General features: G+C 54.4%; 2 protein-coding genes across 6 annotated transcripts in view; one reads left to right on the forward strand and one right to left on the reverse strand.

Annotated features, from left to right (window-relative positions):
• SPTAN1 (spectrin alpha, non-erythrocytic 1) overlaps positions 1-3,825 on the forward strand; it is a 61,964-nt gene extending 58,139 nt beyond the window's left edge. For 3 of the 4 annotated variants that reach the window (XM_049629833.1, XM_049629838.1, XM_049629848.1), the window contains 6 exons: positions 1,746-1,800; positions 2,203-2,399; positions 2,552-2,605; positions 2,686-2,832; positions 2,918-3,065; positions 3,364-3,825. In XM_049629833.1, coding sequence (XP_049485790.1) covers positions 1,746-1,800; positions 2,203-2,399; positions 2,552-2,605; positions 2,686-2,832; positions 2,918-3,065; positions 3,364-3,489 — 727 coding nt within the window. In that variant the 3' untranslated portion in view covers positions 3,490-3,825. Of the gene's footprint in view, positions 1-448; positions 512-1,745; positions 1,801-2,202; positions 2,400-2,551; positions 2,606-2,685; positions 2,833-2,917; positions 3,066-3,363 lie in introns of all 4 variants that reach the window. The other variant, XM_049629856.1, reaches the window with a different exon arrangement.
• DYNC2I2 (dynein 2 intermediate chain 2) overlaps positions 3,826-20,773 on the reverse strand; it is a 20,016-nt gene continuing 3,068 nt past the window's right edge. The window contains exons 2-9 of one of the 2 annotated variants that reach the window (XM_049629867.1): positions 12,053-12,301; positions 7,296-7,405; positions 6,619-6,776; positions 5,909-6,018; positions 5,239-5,406; positions 4,808-5,040; positions 4,368-4,525; positions 3,826-4,167 (exon numbers count right to left, since the gene is read on the reverse strand). In XM_049629867.1, coding sequence (XP_049485824.1) covers positions 3,929-4,167; positions 4,368-4,525; positions 4,808-5,040; positions 5,239-5,406; positions 5,909-6,018; positions 6,619-6,776; positions 7,296-7,405; positions 12,053-12,301 — 1,425 coding nt within the window. In that variant the 3' untranslated portion in view covers positions 3,826-3,928. The remainder of the gene's footprint in view (positions 4,168-4,367; positions 4,526-4,807; positions 5,041-5,238; positions 5,407-5,908; positions 6,019-6,618; positions 6,777-7,295; positions 7,406-12,052; positions 12,302-20,773) is intronic. The other variant, XM_049629875.1, reaches the window with a different exon arrangement.

The raw sequence follows: 20,773 nt of genomic DNA on the forward strand, positions 1-20,773 counted from the left end.
TCTACAGACGGGGAGTTGGGGTGTCTAAGTATGGTAATGGGAGAAACAGGTCCAGTACCAGCTGACCCAGCTACCCGTGCTGGAGGCAGAGGGGGTCAGGATTTAGGGTTTGCAGCTTCTAGCTGGAGTTGATTAGCCGCCTGACGTCCGCTCCCCTCCCCAGCCCTGTGGCTGTGTCTGCCAGTCTGGTCTTGTCTCCGTGGGTGCCGTTGCTCCCCTTACCACGTGGCTCCTCCCCAGCCCTGTCCCGTCTTGCTTGGTCGCAGTGTGAGCTGCCCTGAGGCCGCCTGTCCTCCCCGGCGGCGCAGCCCCACCAGGTCCCTGCCTGGGCGCCAGGTTGCCCCGCCTGTGCACTGCCAGCTTGGGCCTTGTGGCGCGTGTCTGTCTCGGTCTGCTCTTGCCTGCCCGTGCCTTCGGTGTATTCATTTGGTTTCTTTTCTTTGACTAGCATAGCGTATCGTCGGGTCATTCGTGTCTATCAGTATGAAGTTGGGGATGATCTGTCTGGAAGGTTTTTCTCCTCTTATTTCTCTTCTTACCTCACTGTGGTTTTACCAATGCACTCTTGACTTCCCCAGGCGGCTCCGCTTTCTGACTAACCCACCGCCCTCGGCCGCTTGGGAAGGAGGGGTCTGTCCTCCTCCCACTGCACCGGCACCCAGCCTCCTGCCCCCGGGTCCTGGGGGTGTTGCTTTTCTCTGGGGGACATGGCGTGACTGTGAGTCTGACCTGCTGGGGTAGGAGGAAGCCTGGTGCCTTGCCTTGCTCGAACACTAGGAACTTGGGGAAATTTCAGAGCTAAGCCTGGCTCGCTGGGTGTTGAAAGGGTAGGCTGGGGCACACGTGGGTGCCGGGGAGGCTGGGCTAAAATCCCCCCAAGGACATGCGCACAGTGTGATTCGTCCCCGCACGTAACCCTAACTTGTCTTCGTTCTCTGATGGCCTTCTGTGACCTCACACTGTAATGTCAGATAGATGGAGGCTCCCTGCTCCCTGCTGTTCAGAACTTGGCCCTGGAAGCCTCTGGCCCTGTGTCATGGAGCCTGATCACAGCCACCTCTCCCCTTTGGGCAGAATTAGAATCCCTTTCAAAACCCGTATCTGGTCATGATCTCTTAGCACCCCGCCTTCGTGTCTGAGGGGTCCTCTGCATCTCCTCCACTGCTGTCACACCTAGAATGTGGCTCCCCTCCTCAGGAACCTGCAAGAGGCCCAGGGATTTCTAGGGGGTGGCTCTCCTTTTGTCAGCCGCCTCCTCCTGAAGGTCTCCTGGGTAGCAGGAGGCAGGGTCGCACAGAGTGGCTTTCTCCCCAGTGACTGCAGAGCCTGTCAGGCCTGCAGCCCCTCTGTCATCTCCTGAGGGGATTTCGACGCAGTTCCTAAGGTGCCCCTTGAGGGCCTAGTTTGGGTCAGGTGCCATGTCACAGCCTGGCTGGGCCTGAGGAGCCACATGAGAAAGGGTCCTAGCCTGGAAGCAGGATGGGTGGGGCTTAGCCGTGGCCCACCAGGTGGCCCTGGGCAGGTGACTCAACACCTTGGGGCACCGGCTGGCAGTCTCTGAAACAGAAGAGATACTACCTGCCCTCCATGGCTCCCAGGGCCACTTAGAAAAAGATTGCCAATAGCACGTTTCGTGTTCTTAAATTCCAAAAGAAAAAAATCAAGATAGCAGGTACTGTTAACTGGGGATAGTTAATTCAAGCTCCCATTCAGGTCCTCCTGCTTCACTGTGCTTCTGTGTTTAGGTCCTGCATGGTGGAAGAATCGGGGACCCTGGAATCCCAGCTGGAAGCTACCAAAGTAAGTGCCCCTACGGCTCCTGGCCAGGCTCAGACCCTCTATGCAGCCTTCTCCAGTAGGCCCATGTGGTTCCAAGTCAGGCATGAAGCTAGGCTGGTTAGGTGCCCTTTTTCTCTTAGCAGAAAGCAGCCCCGAGCCCCGTCATTTGTCTTTGAGGGTTGCCGCCGGGTGTCTTACTCGAAAGAGTCCTTTGGTTCTTAGTGTACAGTTTTCTTGGCTTGTGACCGACGCTGAAGTCGTTCCCTTAACGGAGGCTGTTGGATTTCACTTCACACCATCCTGCCGTTGCCATTCCGCACGGCCCCGTGGGCGTCAGGCCGGGAGGGCTGTTGAGCAGGCCCCTGGGCCTGGACGCCAAGCCGAGAGCCCCTGTCCCCTGCACCTTTGCCTCCCCCTCTCTAGCGCAAGCACCAGGAGATTCGAGCCATGAGAAGTCAGCTCAAGAAGATCGAGGACCTGGGGGCAGCCATGGAGGAGGCCCTGATCCTGGACAACAAGTACACGGAGCACAGCACCGTGGGCCTGGCCCAGCAGTGGGACCAGCTCGACCAGCTGGGCATGCGCATGCAGCACAACCTGGAGCAGCAGATCCAGGCCAGGTACCTGAGCCAGGCCTGGCAGCAAGGGAGGAGGCGGGGGTCTCGGCTACCTGACCGCAGGTCCCCCCGCCATTTTATGGGGATGGAGCAGAACGCGCCACCTACCAAATGGGGTGGAAGGCCCGGTCCTTAACTCCATTCTGTTCTTTTAGGAACACAACAGGAGTGACTGAGGAGGCCCTCAAAGAATTCAGCATGATGTTTAAGTGAGTATGGCCTCCCCTGCCGGGCACGCGGGCTCAGCACCGGGGCCTGGGTGCTGAGCCGTCCTCCATTTGTACTACAGACACTTTGACAAAGACAAGTCGGGCCGGCTGAACCACCAGGAGTTCAAGTCCTGCCTGCGCTCCCTGGGTTATGACCTGCCCATGGTGGAGGAAGGGGAGCCAGACCCCGAGTTCGAGGCAATCCTAGACACTGTGGATCCGAACAGGTGAGCTTTAGGGATGGTGCTGGAGGCAGCTCTGTCTTCGGCTCCTCCTAGGCCCCCCTTGCTCACCGCACTCGCTCCTCCCCAGGGACGGCCACGTCTCCCTGCAAGAATACATGGCTTTCATGATCAGCCGTGAGACGGAGAACGTCAAATCCAGCGAGGAGATCGAGAGCGCCTTCCGGGCCCTGAGCTCCGAGGGAAAGCCTTACGTGACCAAGGAGGAACTATACCAGGTCTGGGGCTCTGCTTCCCTACCCTGGGGACAAGGGTCGAGGTTTCCTTTGGAAAGTAAAGCCTGAGATTGCCCTGGGGTCAGGGTCAGAATGAGTCTAAGTTAACAAACCTCCCTTTTGAGCCCTCTTCTGCTGGGTGCAGGCATTTTATCCCCATTTACCAGTGAAACTCACTCCAGACCTGTCTGAAGCAGCTCTTAGAAGTGGCTGCGGTCTCTGGGCAGGGACATTCCCGATGTCCGCACCTCCCCCGGGTGTCAGCGGACTGGACTGACAGGTGTGGTCCCTTCCCCTCCAGAACCTGACTCGGGAACAAGCCGACTACTGCGTCTCCCACATGAAGCCCTACGTGGATGGCAAGGGCCGCGAACTCCCCACCGCCTTCGACTACGTGGAGTTCACCCGCTCGCTCTTCGTGAACTGATCCCGCTCCTCGCTCCGCCCGGCCCACGCTGCCCGCCCTGCCGTTGCCTTGCTGCATGACACCTCCTCTCTGTGCTCTTAAAATATTCCAGTGTTACTTTCCAATGTGAGCTTAAGTCCGCTTAGCCTGGGAGAAGACTTAGTAGAAAATGGTGCTTCGATAAACCGCTTCCGGTCAAGTCGCACTTGCCCCGTTGCCGTGGGGACCCAGATTCCCTTCGTGAAGCCCGCTGCCCCATTCCGACTCGGCAATCTCGGCGGCGGGCCAGATCCCCTCTTGTTCTCTCCCCTCCCTTTTGTTTTCATGTGAAAGACAAATAAATGACTTGACTCCCCCAGAAGCTCGTGTTGTCTTCATTCGGCCTCTGTCGGAACTCCAGAGCTCAGCTCAGGTGCAGCTTGCTCCTGCCCCCGACCCCCCACCCCCACCCCGGTTGTCCTCAGGCGGCCACCTCTGCTGCCAGCTGCTCCAGGTCCTCTGTCTCCCGGGGTCCTTGTTCGGTGAACTCGGTGCTCAGCTGCCACACCTTTACAGTGCCCTTGGCGTCACCGGCAGCCAGGAGCTGAGTCTGCTGGCGATTAAACTCAAGACAGTAGACCGGGCTATCATCCTGGGTTTGCTTGATTGAAACTGTGGGTTTCTGGGAGCTTTTCTGTAGATCAAACAGCTGCACATCACCTGCAGGGAGAGAGAATCATGGGACAAGAGGCCCAGAACAGTGGCCTGTGCACCCAGGAAGAGAAACTCATGGCACAAGAGAAGTCCACCTGGTTTAGCCCTCCTTCCCCCACCTGCTGCCTCTCCCCAGCTCAGAATTCCAAGTACGTGCTGGGCCCGTATCACTTAAATGGATCTGAGCCTATCGTCCTATTTCCTACCTTCCCCGGAAGCAGCCGCAAACACCAAGGGGCGCACTGGGGACCAGCGCACGGCAAACAGGTACTTGTGGGACAGCTGCAGGGAGGCCAGGGGCTGGGCCTGCAACATGGAGTACAGGTGGATGTGGCCGTCGGTCCCCGCACTCAGGAAGAGATTCCTGGACAGGATGAAGGGCAGAGAGCCAGGCAAGGGAATGAGTACCGGGTGTCCTGCCCAACTTCCCCTGGGCTGTCACGTTCCTGAAAAGTCTCCATGGACCCCCAAACTGGGAATCCCCTTAGGGAGAGAAGGGCCAATCCCCAGGAGCCAACCACCCGAGCGCCGAGTAGGAGGGCTCAAATAGCGAAGACCTGGGCCCAGGCCAGACCACAGGCCCTGTAGGCCGCTCTATGGGGCTTCCTCACCCTCCCTGTGCCAGGTGCTCTGTGGCCTCCTCTACCTGTGGAAGGGGGAACAGCTCACAGAGTAGATGGGACCACCATGGGGAGAGAAGGTGAACAGTGCTGGGGCCCGCAAGGGCACAGAGCTAGGCATCCGCGTGAGGGCGGCCTCTTCTGCTGCCAGGGAACACTTGAGCGGGAAGCCACCTTCCGTGCCCAGAACAAAAAGGCTGGGGTCAAAGCCGGAGAAAGCCACCGCCGTAGCACCCACCTCGGTCTCCCCCCGGGGAGGCTGTGGAGAAATGAATGGCAGGGCAGAGCCAAGGGAATCTGGTCAGAGTCCCACAAGAGCCGAGTCACGCGAGTGGGAGCCACGTGACCTCAGTTGCTAGCACCGCTGCTCGTGCCGCCTGCCGCCACCCCCAAGGCCCACTTGCGGGGGTCCTACGGTGGGCGGGCGGGCAGGGGCAGCAGCTGGGGCCCCACGTACCTTCTTTAGCTTGGTGTTCTTCGGGAGCTGCTGCACGACCAGGGCGAAGCCCTCCGTGAGCTGCAGCTGGCCCACCCCGCCCCCCTGCCAGAGCAGCACTTTCCCGTCCGTGGCCACACTCAGCACCTGGAAGCGGTGGCTGTGCCGGGGCTCAGGTAGCCAAAGCACCTGGGACAACAGGGTACGGGACCAAGGTCAAGAAAGAGCTGCTTGCTCCCCAGGCTGCCCCCATTTCCCAGCAAGACCGGCAGTCACCCTCATCCCCCAACTACCCCTTCTCTTGCGGGAAAACCAAAGGGAGAATTCTGGGGGAGGCCCGGAACCGCCTCACACACCTGGGGGCAGACCCGAGGGTTCCGAGGTCCCTCCCTGAGACGCCAGGATAGCTGGGAGCCCCACATGGCCACTTGGAAGTTGGGGGAGCTGGGAGTGGCCCAGGGCCTGGGCGTGGCAGGGGGGCGGGTGTGACTTCTGCCCCGGGGGGCTAAGAATGCCGAAGGCCGAAGGCCGCTGTCCCTAACTGCCAACTCCTTGGTGACCTGCTGTGGCTGTGCGAGCAGGCCCCCTCTCTTCCGTTTCACCTCAAGGAGCAGGCCAGCGACAGCAGCACTCAGTTCAGGGAGAAGGGGAAGGTGCCGCCCCGCCCCCCACCGCGGCCCACTGCTCTGACCTGGTACACAGGGTCGGTGTGCGTGTCGTCCGTCAGGCCCGTGCGCCACAGCAGCGGGTCCTCAGGATGGCTCACGTCCCACACCAGCACCTCACCACTGTACAACCCGCCTACGGGACCAAGCGCGCCCGGACAAGAGCTGACTCACGCGCAACAACCCGGTGCCCCAACCGAGCACCAGCCCCGCCCGCCCGCCCAGGGAGCAAGGACGGGGAGCCGCTTCCCCAGAGTCGCCGGGGGGGAGGAAAAGTCCTGCCCTCCCCCCACTCTGGCCTGCTGTGCCCCCACCCACCCACTGCCAGGCTGATCTCCAGGCCCGACACCCTGCCGTGCCCTCCGGCACAACCCCTTTCCCAACACGTGTGGCTCCTGTCACCACCCACGGCTCCCCGAGGGTGCCCCTGTCGCCCTGCCTCGAGTCCTGACCAGGCTGCACCCTTGCGTGGCCCACACCCCATTAAGACTCAGCAAGGACCCGCCAACGCCCCCACCACCCCCCCCCCCCCCCCTTCCCCCCCCCCCCCCCCCCGCCACCGCCTTTCCTCCCCATCCTCCTCCTCCACGCTCCACAACTGGCACGGCATCCTCACCTGAGCCCAGGGCTCTGCTCCCCAAGCAGACCTGCCCCAGCCGTGCCTGGGGGCCGAGGGCCCAGTGGAGAGCTCCCCTGTGGGCACCCTGCACAGGGTGGGGAGCAGAAGACGGCTCACCTGCGACATGGGACGGCTGTGTGGGGTGGAAGGCCAGGCACATGACGGCGCTGGGCACCTCCACCACTGCTGACGGCTGCTGGGGGTTCAGGCCTCGCCTGTCCAGGTTCCAGGTACACACGAAGGACTTCAGCGTGCTCCAGTCCCCGTCGTCCAACCTGCACAGGGACATGCCTGAGCCGGCTCTGCCCCGAGGCCAGGATCTCGCCCCCACCCTGCTCCTAGCACCAGACCCGCCACCCACCCACCCACCGCCCCCAGATCAGCCTGCGTCCCCGTCACACCCAGACCGTACTGGGTGCTGTAGTGGCACAGGTTCCTCCATAGCACAGTGGCAGGACCTCCTCTAGAAAAGGGTTCCCGAGAACCAAGATGGGTCCACACGATAGCAGGGTTGGGGAACTGTGGCCCATCAGGAAACGGCTCACGGAGAAGAGGGGGCAGGCCCAGGGCGCTCTGCCCTATGCTGGCAGGTGGGCACCAGGACTGTGGGCTCTAAGCCCCTCCCTCTGCTGCTCTTTCCAGCCAACCTGGTGCCTAGGCAGCCTTGAGAATAAAAAGACTCCCAGAATGGCCAAGCTCCAGGCCAACCTTCACCACACAGACAGGGAGAAAGAGGCTTAAACCAGAGTCTGAGGACCTCCCATTGCCCCACAGCCACCCCTGCTGCCACTCACCGGCCATAGGCACAGGCCACCACGGAGCCGGTGCTGTTCCAGGAGACACTGGTCACATGCAGACCCTGCCCCTGGGCTGGGGGGTAGCCCAGGGTGTGCAGACACATGACCTGCAAGAGACAAACCATCCCTAGCCCTGAGCCACAGAGCCCCCCAAAAGGCGGCCTTGTAGCCACCTAAAAACCACTACTACAAGCTTGGACCTCCAAAGCCACCCAGGTCCGCTGCCTGGTCCTGGAGGGAAATGTAGAGCCTTCATCCCAACACCACCCCAAACAGGATACTTCCAGAAACCCAGAAGAAAGGATCTTACGAACCGAGACAGATGCCAGGTTCTGGCTCAGAGTAAGACCCTGTTCTATACACAGTTTCAAAAGCTCTGGCTCCTGGAACTGGATGGTGCTCTATGTGCCACTAGACTATGCACCTGGAAATGGTTACAGTTTGGGGCGCCCGGGTGGCTCAGTCGGTTCAGCGTCCGACTTCAGCTCAGGTCATGATCGCGCGGTCCGTGAGTCTGAGCCCCACGTCGGGCTCTGGGCTGCCCCTCCCTGGCTTGCACACTCTGTCTCTCTCTCAAAAACAAATAAACATTAAAGCAATTTTTTTAATGGTTACAATTTTATGACTATTCTACCACATTAAATAAAAAACCATTTTTTTTTAAACCTCTGGCAGCTTCCCTCTCAGCCCATAGCAGCCTGGCACACCAAATGAAAAGGCTGGCAGTGCTGGCCACGGTGAGCGATCAGCCCAAGGTTTCTGGGAGGGGATGTGCCACACAGATCAAAACGTCTGTGATAAGCTGCATACTCCTTGACCTTATGACTCCATATAAAGAAACTACCCGATGGAAAGAATCTAAAACGTGTAAAAAGCTGTATGGTGGGAACCCTCACACACTGCTAGCAAGGACGGAGAATGGCAAGGCCACGGTGGGGAGACAGTCTGGTGGGTCTTCAAAAGCTAAAACATAGAGGCACCACACAACCCGGCAATTCTGCCCCTAGGTACACGCCCAAGAGAACTGAGCACACACGTTTACCGGGGCGCCCTGCTGGCTCTGTCCCTGGAGCATGCGACTCTGGATCTCAGGGTCGTGAGTTCAAGCTCCACGCTGGGCACAGAGATTGCTTAAAAATTTTTTAAAGATTAAAAAAAAGCTGTCCAGTGTGGTAGGAGGTGAAGGGAACTCAAGAAAACCTTTTGTGCGGGGTGCCTGGGTGGCTCAGCCAGTTGGGCATCTGACTTCGGCTCAGGTGATAATCTTGTCATTTGTTGAGTTCGGACCCGCGCCAGGCTCTGTGCTGACAGATTGGAGCCTGGAGCCTGCTTTGGATTCTGCATCTCCCTCTCTCTCTGCCCTTCCCCTACTCATGCTGTGTATCTCTCCCTCTCTCTCTCAAGGATAAACATTAGGAAAAATTAAAAGAAAGAAAAGAAAGAAAAGAAAGAAAGAAAGAAAGAAAGAAAGAAAGGAGGGAGGAAGGGAGGAAGGGAGGAAGGGAAAGGAAAGGAAGGGAAAGGAAAGGAAAGGAAAGGAAAGGAAAGGAAAGGAAAGGAAAGGAAAGGAAAGGAAGGTTTCTTGATCTGGGTTCTGGCTCCACAGAAATGTTTTACTTTGGAAAGCCACAGGCCTGGACACTTGTGGTTTGTGCACTTCTTTACGTCATGTTCAACTAAAGTGTACATCAGAAAGGCGCCACAGACATTAAGTTATTTGTCACAACACTACGTATACCTGCAACCCACTACTTATACCCAGTGCACTTTAAAATCTGAAGATAAACCTACAATGTGGGAGAAGGGGGACCAAGGGACTTCTCTACACCTTCACTGTGGCGGACAGGTGTTGGCCAAGACTCAGAATGGCATGGCCATGCCTGGGTGGCTCAGTCAGTTAAGCGTCTGACTTCGGCTCAGGCCACGACCTCACAGTTCGTGAGTTCGAGCCTCGCATCAGGATCTCTGCTGTCAGCACGGAGCCTGCTTCAGATCCTCTGCCTCCCTCTCTCTCTGCCCCTCCCTTCCTGTTTGTTTTCTCCTCCCCCCTCCTCAAATAAACATTAAAAAAAGAAAAAAGAAAAAAAAGACTCAGACCGGCACAAAGGGTGAACTGCCTGCACAGAGAACACACCTGGATAAACTCGGCTCAAAAAAATAAAGTGTATGGATGAAACATTAGGTGGTGTTTTATTTTTATTTATTTTTATTTTTTCGAGAGAGAGCGTGTGCAAGCAAAACAGGGACAAAGGGAGAGGGAGAGAGAGAATCTCGAGCAGGCTCCACGCTCGGTGCAGAGCCTAATGTGGGGCTCAATCTCATGACCATGAGATCAATAGCCAGAAATCAATAGTCAGATGCTCAACCAACTGAGCCACCCAGGCTCCAATTAGGTGTTTCAAAAGGACACATGTGAAGTCTCCATAGCAACCTGACAACACAGAACAGGCTTTGCTCCCGACCAGAAAACACCCCAAGACTGGCCACAGTGACTCACAGCTGTCAACACACGTGTGAAACAAGGGGCAGGAAACAACAGAACCAGGAGGTCAGCGGTTCCAGTGGGAGACCCTGGGTGGTCTCTTCCTTATCTCCAATTTCTAAGCTTTCCACAAGGTTGTCCCACTGATTGTAGAATTCTGACATTATGGTTTCTCGTTAAGAGCAGCATCCCAGCCCTTCCAGAGCTACTACAGCAGTGCCAAGGACAATGATGAAATGTCAAGGCCAACACCTTGACAGAAGTAGAGAGAAAAACCCCAAGACAGTAATTCCATCATGAGGGAATCAACAAAGAACTGATGCAAAACAAGAAGTGGGAGGACAGACTCGCTGTCGATGTGATATAACAGCAAAGTGCTAACGCCCTCCTCTGCCCAATGCTCGCGCACCGCTAACATGCGGGGCTGCCCAGGGCCAGCTCACCAGGCTGCCACTCAAAGGGGGCAGCCTGATCTCCCGCCCACCCTCGTTTCTGGAGGATACCTCTCTAGAAGTGAAGCTGGGCGTCCACCCACAGGGGACTCAGATAAAGGACGACGTGTCCGTGCAGTGGGACCCAGTGTAGCCGCTGGGACGCCTACAGCACCTTTGTAGGAACTGACATGGAAAGCTCAAAGTGACAAAGGTCATCAGGAAAACGTACAGTGCTTTCCACTTGTTTAAAATGTTCTCAGTGACAACACTAGTCATGATGCTTGTGTTAGTGTAACACAGAGAAGACTCTAAAGGCGTGTGGGCGTGGGAACAAAGTGTCCCCTCCCACTGTCTACATGGTATATGTTCTGTATTTCTATACTGCCTGGACTTGTTATAATGAACATACATTGCTTCTGTAGTCAGAAAACAGATATTTTGGCACCTGGGTGGCTGAATCCGTTAATAAGGGTCCGAGTTCAGCTAAGGTCACGATCTCACGGCTTGTGAGTTCGAGCCCCACGTCGGGCTCTGTGCTGACAGCTCGGGGCCTTGAGCTTGCTTTGGATTCTGTCTCCATCTCTCTCTGTCCCTCTCCTGCTCATGGTCTGTCTCTCTCTCGCTCTCTCTCTCAAATATAAATAAACATTAAAAAAATTTTTTTAAAGGAAAAAAACGTATTTTTTAAAGGGGGAGAAAGTAACACACACTTGGACCAAGTTAATCCATAGAAATGTGGGAACGTGCTAATAATAAAGAACAAAAGCTTAACCTCTGTAAAATTGGGTGGTGGGGCCGTGGGGCACGAGCAATGGCAAGGAGAGACAACAAGCTGGGCTCTTCCTCTTCCCTGAGCCCTTCTTGTGCCCGGCTTATAAGGAGTCAGTGACTGCCCACTGCGGTGTGGCCTCGGCAACTGCATTTCAGAGTGATTTTGAGGACTTCCCTCAAACTGATTTTCCCATGCCTTCCAGTGACTTGGTGGGAAGAGGGCAGCGGGGGGGAGAGGCTAGAACAGGGCTATGACCTCTGAATACATAGTTACTCATCTGTTTCTACAGGAAGAAAGCACTGTATAAAAAAAAAAAGTTTGGCTCAGAACTCCAAGGCTCCCCAGTCGAGGGCCCGCAGCCGTGAGCGAGCAGCCTGTCCACAGGGGAGGCTGAGGCCCAGCAGGGAGCAAAAGCCAAGAGCCCCCCATTCGTCTCAAAGCCTAGCCTGCCTGTGCGGCCGGACACCTAAGTGTACAGGGTCACTCTGAGCTGAGCCTCGGAGACACTGAAGTCACTAGAGCATGGCAGTGAAACCAGACAGACCAGGGCTCAAATCCCAGCTTGGCCCGTTACAGCTGGGCGACCGTGGACAAGTCAGTTAGCCTCTCTGGGCCTTGTCTATAAAACAGAGATCATCCAAGTACCGCCTCATGCAGCTGTGCTGAGGAGTGAATGAGATGGCACAGAGAGCCCTCACCACATGGTGCCAGGGGAGACAGCCGAGCGGTGGAGAAAGTCTGGTCCAGAGTCAGACTCCCCAAGTTCAAGCCTTGCCTCTACTGCTGACTAGCTCCATGTGATCCCAGAAAAATCCTTTCAACTCAGGAGCCTCCCCATCCCCAGCTGTAAATGGAGGTAACCACAAACTACTTCTTGACAGCAGGGAAGCCTCAATGACTTACTCTCATAAAACTCGGCTCAGCACCTGGCAAAAAGTAAGACCTCCATGAACGCAGTTACTATTATTGCTATTAACAGCATCTGGCCTAAGAGGACTTCCAACGGGGGCGGGCGAGGCTCAGGCTGGGGCAGAGGAGGAGGGTGTCCCAGGCTGCAGTTCCCTACCGTTGGCTGCTGCTCTGTCCAGTTCACCTCGAAGCCGTCAAAAGCGTGGCTCTGCCAGTTCTTATTCAGCTCTCGGATAACCATGGCCTCCACCCTCCGAAGAAAGGCTGCCAGCCTGGGGCTGTCGTGCTGGGCCACAGACCGAGCGCTGACCGGTGCAGGGACCTCGGTCTGCACCTCAGCATCCGCATGCTTCCGGGTCTGGACAGACGCTTCAGCAGTGGCAATGCTCGCCGTCTGGCAACTTTTCTGCAGAAAATCAAAACCCAGTGGTCACCAGTCAGCGGTCAGTGGTCACCAGTCAACCCAGGTCACTAGTGACCGCCTGCCTGGGCACTCTGTTCCCCCTACTAAACAGCACCCCTCCCGCGCTGCTGCTTACCCTCGGGCCAATGGGCCTCTGGTCATCCTGCCTGCCCCGGTCTGCCTCTTTGCTCTTGTAACTGGCCCATCTTTCAAAGGAGGAGCCCGATCTGTGCGCTATGGGTGAAGATGATCCCTCAACCGTCCTATGTGCACTGGGCCACAGTGAGTGGTTCAGGGGTGGTCAACATGATCCAGTAAGAGCCTGACCCAGGACTTTTGGTGACACTAGGACACCATTTGGAGGGGATGCTGGAGTGTCGCTTCTCTTTTTTTTCCCCAGGAGTGCCCTTTGGAAGATCCCGACAGCAATGAGAATCCTGTAATATTGCAGCCAGCACAGGGAAGCATCGCAGACCTGGCCACCAGCATCTCCCTCCCTTCGCAGGCCCCTTCCAAGGTGCCCCCATGATCAAAGGAAGCAGGTGAGTCTGTGATGAGCTAGTTGGTAGAAAGAAGGCAGGCTCCTCCCCAGCTGCCTCTTTTCTCCACCCTGCCCTCTGTCTCCAATTCCTTGTCCCCTCTTTAGCTGGCCACAGGGATAGACATCAGACCAGGGAAGGAACTACCAGCCTCCCTTTCTTATGGACAGGACCCATCATTTATCAAATGAGGGGGCCTAGCAGATCGTCATCTGCAAGAGGCTCTGCTCACACAGCCCCTCACCAGGCACCTGAACGTGCAGGGCAATGACGAGGCCCGGAACCCCTGTGCACCTCCCCCACCTGGCTCAGGCTTGGGGGGGCAGGGCTGTGCACTAGGCCAGTGCCAGTAAGCCTAAAGGAAGGGAGCGGGCCCCACAAAGGGGCAGCTCTTCCTAGTACATGAAACACCTGTCCCCACGCTCCCCATCACATTCCACTAAATTGTCTTTTCTTATCTGCCTCCCATTAAATGGAGTTCCTCCAGCATCAGAACCCTGTCTGATCTCTATACCCAGCACTTTGCACGTATTTGGCACACGGCACAAGCCCATTTAGACAAGATATATGTACATATATTTTTATATATCTCCACTACACTGTATGTATTATGTTGTATACACACATAGACTATATATATCACACATATACTATTTACATATATTTCCTTTACACCACACACACACACACACACACACACACACACACATTATTTACTGAGTGTCCACTTGCCAGGCACTGTCTGGGTGCTATGGATACAGCAGAAAACAAAATGTGCAAAATCCCTGTGCCCGAGAAGCTTCCACAGGGGTTGGGGGTACACGAACAAGAAAATACCCACCAACTACCTATGGTGCCAAGTGCAGCAGATGTGTGGGAGAGAAGGGAACAGCCAGGGAGGTCTCTGGGGAAATGGCACTTGAGCTGAGGTGTGAAGGACAAAGGGAGAGCTGCAGGAGAGGGTCCTGGACAGAGATGGGAGGGGGAGGCCAGAGCAAAACCTTACAGTAGAAAACGTTCCGTGCTCAGAGACTGGACAGCAGGTGGCGTGCCTGGCCACAGTGGGTAAGGAGGGTGGCCCGAGCACAAGGGCAAGGCCAGGAGGTGTCTGAGAGCCACAAGGTGTGGCCTGAGTGGGTTGTAAGCAGGGCCATGCCTTTTTGGCTGCTCGGGAAGAAGCGAGGAGCAGAGGACAGGTTTGACAACCAGTGGAATGCGATGGCAAATTCTGGGAAAAGAGAACACAGAAGCAGTTCTCCTGGGCCTCGTTCAGACCGAGATGCCTCCCATCCACATGGAGGTGTTGAGGATTCCCGAGAGCGGTCGCAAGGCGTGAGGCTCTGGAGAACATCCGACAGAGACATGACTTGAAACCACAGCACTGGAGGGGTCCACCAAGGGAGTGTGCACACTGAGGAATTCGTGGATGGGCATGAGGATCAGAAAGCATACAGGCTTGGGGTGCCTCAGTTGGTTAAACATCTGACTTCAGCTCAGGTCATGATCTCATGGTTCATGGGTTGGAGCCTCGTGTCGGGCTCTGTGCTGACAGCTCGGAGCCTGGAGGCCGCTTCGGATCCTGTGTCTCCCTCGCTCTCTGCCCCTCCTCTGCTCGTGCTCTGACTCTCTGTCTCACAAAAATAAGTAAAGTGTAAAAAGAAGAAGAAGAAGAAGAAGAAGAAGAAGAAGAAGAAGGAGGAGGAGGAGGAGGAGGAGAAGGAGAAGAAGAAAGAAAGAAAAAGAAAAGAAAGTAAAGAAAGTATACAGCCTGAGCCAAAATTCTAAGAGACTGGGTGAAAATCAAGCTTCCAGAAGCCACAATGATGGCAAGAGTGTTAGTTACTAAGTGCTAACTCAGGCACTGTCCCAAAAGTTTTACCCATATCTTATTCATCCTCACAACCACCCTATGAAGAAACTCCTATTTTTGCATTACTAACATGGACACTAAGGCACAAAGAAGTAATTCACCCAAGATCACACGGCAAAGAGGTGATCACAGTAGGCCTTGAATTCAGGCAGTCTGACCTGTGACACGAAACTGTCCCTCAGCCATGGTGTTCTCACCCAGTCTAACATCCTGGACACTCATCACATCAGATAAACTCAGAAAAAGTTTCTAAAAGAATGTTACCCCAATGACTTAATCTAAGACAAAAATGTCCACAAGATAGCAAGCTGTTATCTTTCCATCTACTTCCATTAATATTTCTTTGCTGGGGTGCCTGGGTGGCTCAGTCGGTTAAGCGTCCAACTTCAGCTCAGGTCACGATCTCAGTTTGTGGGTTCGAGCCCCGCGATGGGCTCTGTGCTGGCAGCTCGGAGCCTGGAGCCTGCTTCTGATTCTGTGTCTCCCTCTCTCTGCCCCTCCCCCACTCGTGCTCTGTCTCTCTCTCTCTCTCAAAAATAAATAAACATTAAAATTTTTTCTTAAATATTTCTTTGCTGCTTGCTTATTCAGACAAAAGACAAATGTCAAAACACTAGGGAAAATTCACAGAGGAAAAAAAAACTTAAAACCAATGACACGCTGCACCCACAATTTTTTCTGTGAATTGGTAGGAAACTACTATCATTATTCTCTTTTCATTCTGGGACAACTAAGTAGTTTCCATAGTTCAAGATCTGACTATCTGGCCCGACCCTGATCCGTCCCATACATCCCATCCCATCTGGAGATGAAGCCCCAAAGCCTCCAGAAGGGAAGGGCTTGCCCAAGGATACCCTGTGTAGACTGGTACCTTCTGTGCCAGGCAGTGTGTGGCTGGACTGAGGCTCCCATAACAAGCCCTCTGAGACATCAGAGAAGTCAGGGAAGAATGAGATCCTTGCTTTCTGGGCCTCAGCAAGGTCAGGAAGAGGGGTGTTAAGGATGCTGGGCTCCCACACCTCAGAGGCAGAGGCACTACAGGAGGGACTGGGACCAGACTTTAATTACACCGGGAGGTGTGGCCAAGGGAAACAGAAAAATTCCCAAACCAAGATCACCAGTCACCACGGTCTGGAGTCTGAAGTCCCAGTGACCTCCAGCAGAGAGGAAGGCAGTGAGATTCAGGGACCAGAACCCAGTGTGGGAGCCCAGCTCTCCTGCCCCCAGGAGAGCCTGCAGACACCCAGAATGTCAGGACTCCTACCCAAGCCACCAAATGTGTCCCAATACCAGGACTGTAGCTTCTGACTAGATGAGAAGTGGACGCGAACCTAGGCTGGGCCAATCAAGCTCTCTCAGGGAAATTCACAACAGAGACAAAGATTTAACAAGATGGCATATGCCTAGAACGGAAACCTGGAAACGTTGGCCCCAACAATTAGCCAGGGCCACAACCAGGAGACAAGCAGAGACAGGCCTCGGGGGATACATGTAACATCAGAGTTGAGAGGTGGGGGACCCCCAAGTTTCCTAGATTCCTCAGGACCAGCTGCACCTTCAGAGGCCCAGGAGACATCCCAGCATCCTGAAGAGAAGTGCTTGACAGGAGCTGGTTTGGGCTAGTTTCTGTCACTTGCTATCAGAGTCCTACACTGACCCCTAGGAAGGCTCCCTGACTCCCAGGCCAATACCTCTCAACGCCTCACTTCTGAAATAATGGGTCTCTAGCTGGCATCTAGGACTGGCCGATCAATTTCAGGAACACTGGTGATGACAGGGGAAACGGCCCCACTGGTCAGGTGATCAGCCACCACCCCAGGCCCCGAGGGGTGTGCTGAGAGAATACTGGGCTCTGCCTTGCATTCAGGTTCAGGCTGAGATTGACCAATGTCAGGTTAACTGTGCTCATGTGTGACTCAGTCATTCAGAAACCAGCCAGCCAGAAAAATGTATTCAGGGGGTATCGCTATGAGGCATGAGTACTTCAAAGTCATGAGTAGAACAGTCACTTTCTTACTAAAAATATACATTCTAGGGGCACCTGGGTGGCTCAGTCGGTTAAGTGTCTGACTCTTGATTTCAGGTCAGGTGATGATCTCACAGTTTGTGGGATCAAGCCCCACATCAGGCTCCACTCTGACAGTATGGAGCCTGCTTGGGACTCTCTCTCCCTCTCTTTCACCTCTCAAAATAAATAAACTTAAATAAGTAAATAAATACACACATACATATATACATACATACATAACATACACACATTCTAGGGGTGCCTGGCTGACAGTGCAGAGCCTGCTTAGTATTCTCTCTTTCCGTCTCTTAAAATAAATAAATAAAACTCTTAAAAAGAAATACATTCTAGGGGCACCAAACTGGCTCAGTCAGTAGAGCATGTGACTCTTGATCTTGGGGTCATGAGTTCAAGACCCATGTTGGGTACAGAGATTATTTAATTTTATACATTCTAGATCTCCTCGACTCTACAATGTATTGTTTATAAAACATTCCAATTGTTTAATAATAGCTCTTCAGGGGAAAACTAGATTACATACACGGGCCATCTGTGAGACACACCGATTTTTAAGATGTGTCCTATGACTGAGGAACATCGCCATCCAGAGAGGAGGCGTCTTTGAAGGTCTGAGATGATGTGCAAAGGGAGGCCAAGCCCCCATCGGTCCCTTGGGTAGCAACCACTACCAGCCAATAGAAGCGGCACACGGCATCTCATTTCATCAACCAGCACGTCTGACTCGCGTGCAAAAGGACCTCAAAGACATTCTAGACCTGACTTCTCAACGGGCAGGCCCCAGAGTCCCTCAGAAGCTTGCTAAAACACAAGCTGCCTCCTCCAGCAGGGGGGCCGAGAGTGTGCTTTGTGAACAAGCCCCCAGATGATGCTGAGGCTGCAGGTGCAGAGGGCTGTTACTCAGACCCCACCTGTGGGTCTCACCCATCTGTATGCTTCCCAGGGCCACAGCCCAGGGTCCATCACCTCTTGCCCCCCCCCCCCCCAGCCCACAGCGCAGACCATGCTCTCACACACCCCCCACTTCTACCTCTGTCACTCTGGGAGCTGAAGCTTCACCTGGGGTGGGGTGAGATATGGTTCATCCCGGAGGCTGAGGGATGCTGTTAAGCCCACCTGAAGGACGCTGCCGGGCAGGTGGGGTGCGTGTGGCCTGTCGCCGTCACCTCGCCACATCCAGCGGGCCCACTTCTGATCCTCCTCCCCAGAATTTCCCTTGTCCTCAGGTGGCCGTCACCCCCAAGGCCTCCCCCCACTTCTACCTCCTTCCCCATCAAGTCCTGCACACACACCTGATGAGAACACAGGTGTGATGGGAGCAGGGAGGACTCCGGCCTGAGCCAGCGTCTCTGGGCCCACACTGCAAACCCCCTGAGCGAGCACCACAATTTGACGCAGGTGTGAGGCACAATTCACAGCTAATGAGCAGACAAGGTGAGACAGGAATGTCTTAGATGCAAAGTTGAGCTGAGCGGGTTTCCTTTTTTTTTTTAATTTATTTACTTTTGAGAGAGACAGAAACACAGTGTGAGTAGGGGAGGGACAGAGCGAGAGGGAGACAGAGAATCAGAAGCAGGCTCCAGACTCCGAGCCGTCAGCACAGAGCCCGATGCGGGGCTCGAACTCATGAACCGTGAGATCGTGACCTGAGCCGAAGTTGGACGCTTAACGGACTGAGCCCCCCAGGCACCTCCGGCTGAGTGGGTTTCGTGGTGGGATACAGGGACAACTGTGTCACCAGAGGCCTCTGAGAACGTAGAGTAACGGAACAATCTCCAGTTCATGTGAACTTGCCTCTTAGTATATCGGGGCAACAAACAGCTACTCAGAGAAGAGCGTGGAGCCAAGAGCCAACCAAGAGGACAATCGCAGACGTTTCCATGGAAGTTGGGAGATGCGTTAGGCTACACAACCTTGGAGCCGCAATTACTGCCGACTACCTTGGTGTCGTCTTGGTCTTTCAGTGTGCTCTCATGCCCCTTGAAAAAAAAATCTAGTATGGAAACTGTGTAGCAAACCCAAAGGTAGAGAACCACGGATTTAATTCTCCTTGAAAATTTGTAACAGGCCAGACCCAGGTTCAAAACAAACGCCCTCCAGCAGGGGGTGACATTGGCTACAGAAGCCACCAAGGCGAAGAGGCAGCCTGGGAAGAAGGAAGAGCCCGTGGGCAGGCAGCTAGTTGAACTCCAAGCAGGGGAGGAGAGTCGCAGCCTATGTGGGATGTCAGCACACAAGAAGATTATTCAACCCAGTATTTCCTGGGTGCCTCCAGGAGGTGCAAAAGTACACAAGACCCACTCCCTGCCTTCTGGGAGCTCGCAGTCCCAGAGACACAGACCTGAATGTCCAAAATGCATTCCATGGATGAAAAAGTTCCAGAACCAGATAGTGGTGATGGTTCCACATGGTGAATGTACTGGACACCACTCAATTGTACACTTAAAAATTTCTATTTTTTCTAATTTCTAGGGAAATTTCTATTATATGTACCTTTTTTTAAAAAGTTTTTTTATATTTATGTGTTTCTGAGACAGAGAGAGACAGAGCACGAGTGGGGGAGGGGCAGAGAGACAGAGGGGGACAAAGAATCCGAAGCAGGCCCCAGGCTGTCAGCACAGAGCCCGACGCGGGGCTCGAACCCACAAACCGCGAGATCATGACCTGAGCCAAAGTCGGACGCTCAACCGACTGAGCCACCCAGGCTACCCCCTTTTTTTAATTTTTTTTTTAACAAACTTTTTTAAAAATTTTTTAAATGTTTTTTTAAATTTATTTTTGATACAGAGACAGAGTGTGAGCGGGGGAGGGTCAGAGAGACGGGGAGACACAGAGTCCGAAGCAGGCTCCAGGCTCTGAGCCATCAGCACAGAGCCCGACGCAGGGCTCGAACTCATGAACTGCAAGATCATGACCTGAGCCGAAGTCGGACGCTCAACTGACTGAGCCAGTCAGGCGCCCCTCTATTATATGTATCTTTTTAAAAATTTTTTTTATGTTTATTTATTTCTGAGACAGAGAGAGAGCACAAGCGGGGGAGAGTCAGAGAGAGAGGGAGATGCAGAATCCGAAGCAGGCTCCAGGCCCCGAGCCATCAGCACAGAGCCCAACACGGGGCTCGAACTCACAGACTGTGAGATCATGACCCGAGCCGGAGTCAATTGCTCAACCGATTGAGCCACCCGGGCGCCCCTCTGTTATATGTATCTTTCCACAATTTTTTTTTTTTTAAGTAATCCCTACACCCAACATGGAGCTCAAACTCACGACCCGAGATCAAAAGTCACATGCTCTACCAACTGAGCCAGCCAGGCTCTCCACCACAATTTTTAAAAAATGAAAAAAAAAAAAAAACACAGCCCACATTTTCCTAGGATCAGCATTGGGCTGGCTTCAGAAAGGTAATGCTGCTGCTGGAAAGGAGGATGCATTCAATTGGTGGTCTCAAATTTTGCTACCTATCAGCACGACCTGGGGAGCTTTAATAAAACCAGATTCTCAAGTCACAACACATACCAATTTAGCCAGAACCACTGGGAGGCAGACATCCATATTTTTCAGGAGTCTCCAGGACATTCCAGTGTCAACCATCTGGTTTGAGAAACCGCAGATGAGCAAGGAGGGATGATCAGGCACCCTCTATCTCAGGCAGCGGGACTGGTCCCTGACACGCCTCTGCCATCCGAGCAGCCCTAGGCTTTCAAACTGTTTTCTTATCCACAATCTCATTTAACCCCTCACAAGGGGGTGCCTGGGTGGCTCAGGTTCAGTTGGTTGATCCATCCATCCCCTCAGGAAGTATTCTAACAAGGACCCATTTTGCAGAAGAGATCGTGTGACTGGCCCAAAGCCCTAAAGAGGGTGTGCACCCCGGTCTTGAACCAAAGTCCAGGACCCTATCCCTCTGTAAACAGATTGGAATATGACAAGTAAAGCCAGGTCAGGCCAAAGACCATTAATATTAAAAAAAAAAAAAAAAAAGGGGGGGGGGGGGGGGGGGGAGCCAAGGGGCATCAGTTGATAGGGCCGTAGACCCCGTA

Source organism: Panthera uncia, chromosome D4 (genome assembly GCF_023721935.1).
Source record: "Panthera uncia isolate 11264 chromosome D4, Puncia_PCG_1.0, whole genome shotgun sequence".
Lineage (NCBI taxonomy): Eukaryota > Metazoa > Chordata > Mammalia > Carnivora > Felidae > Panthera > Panthera uncia.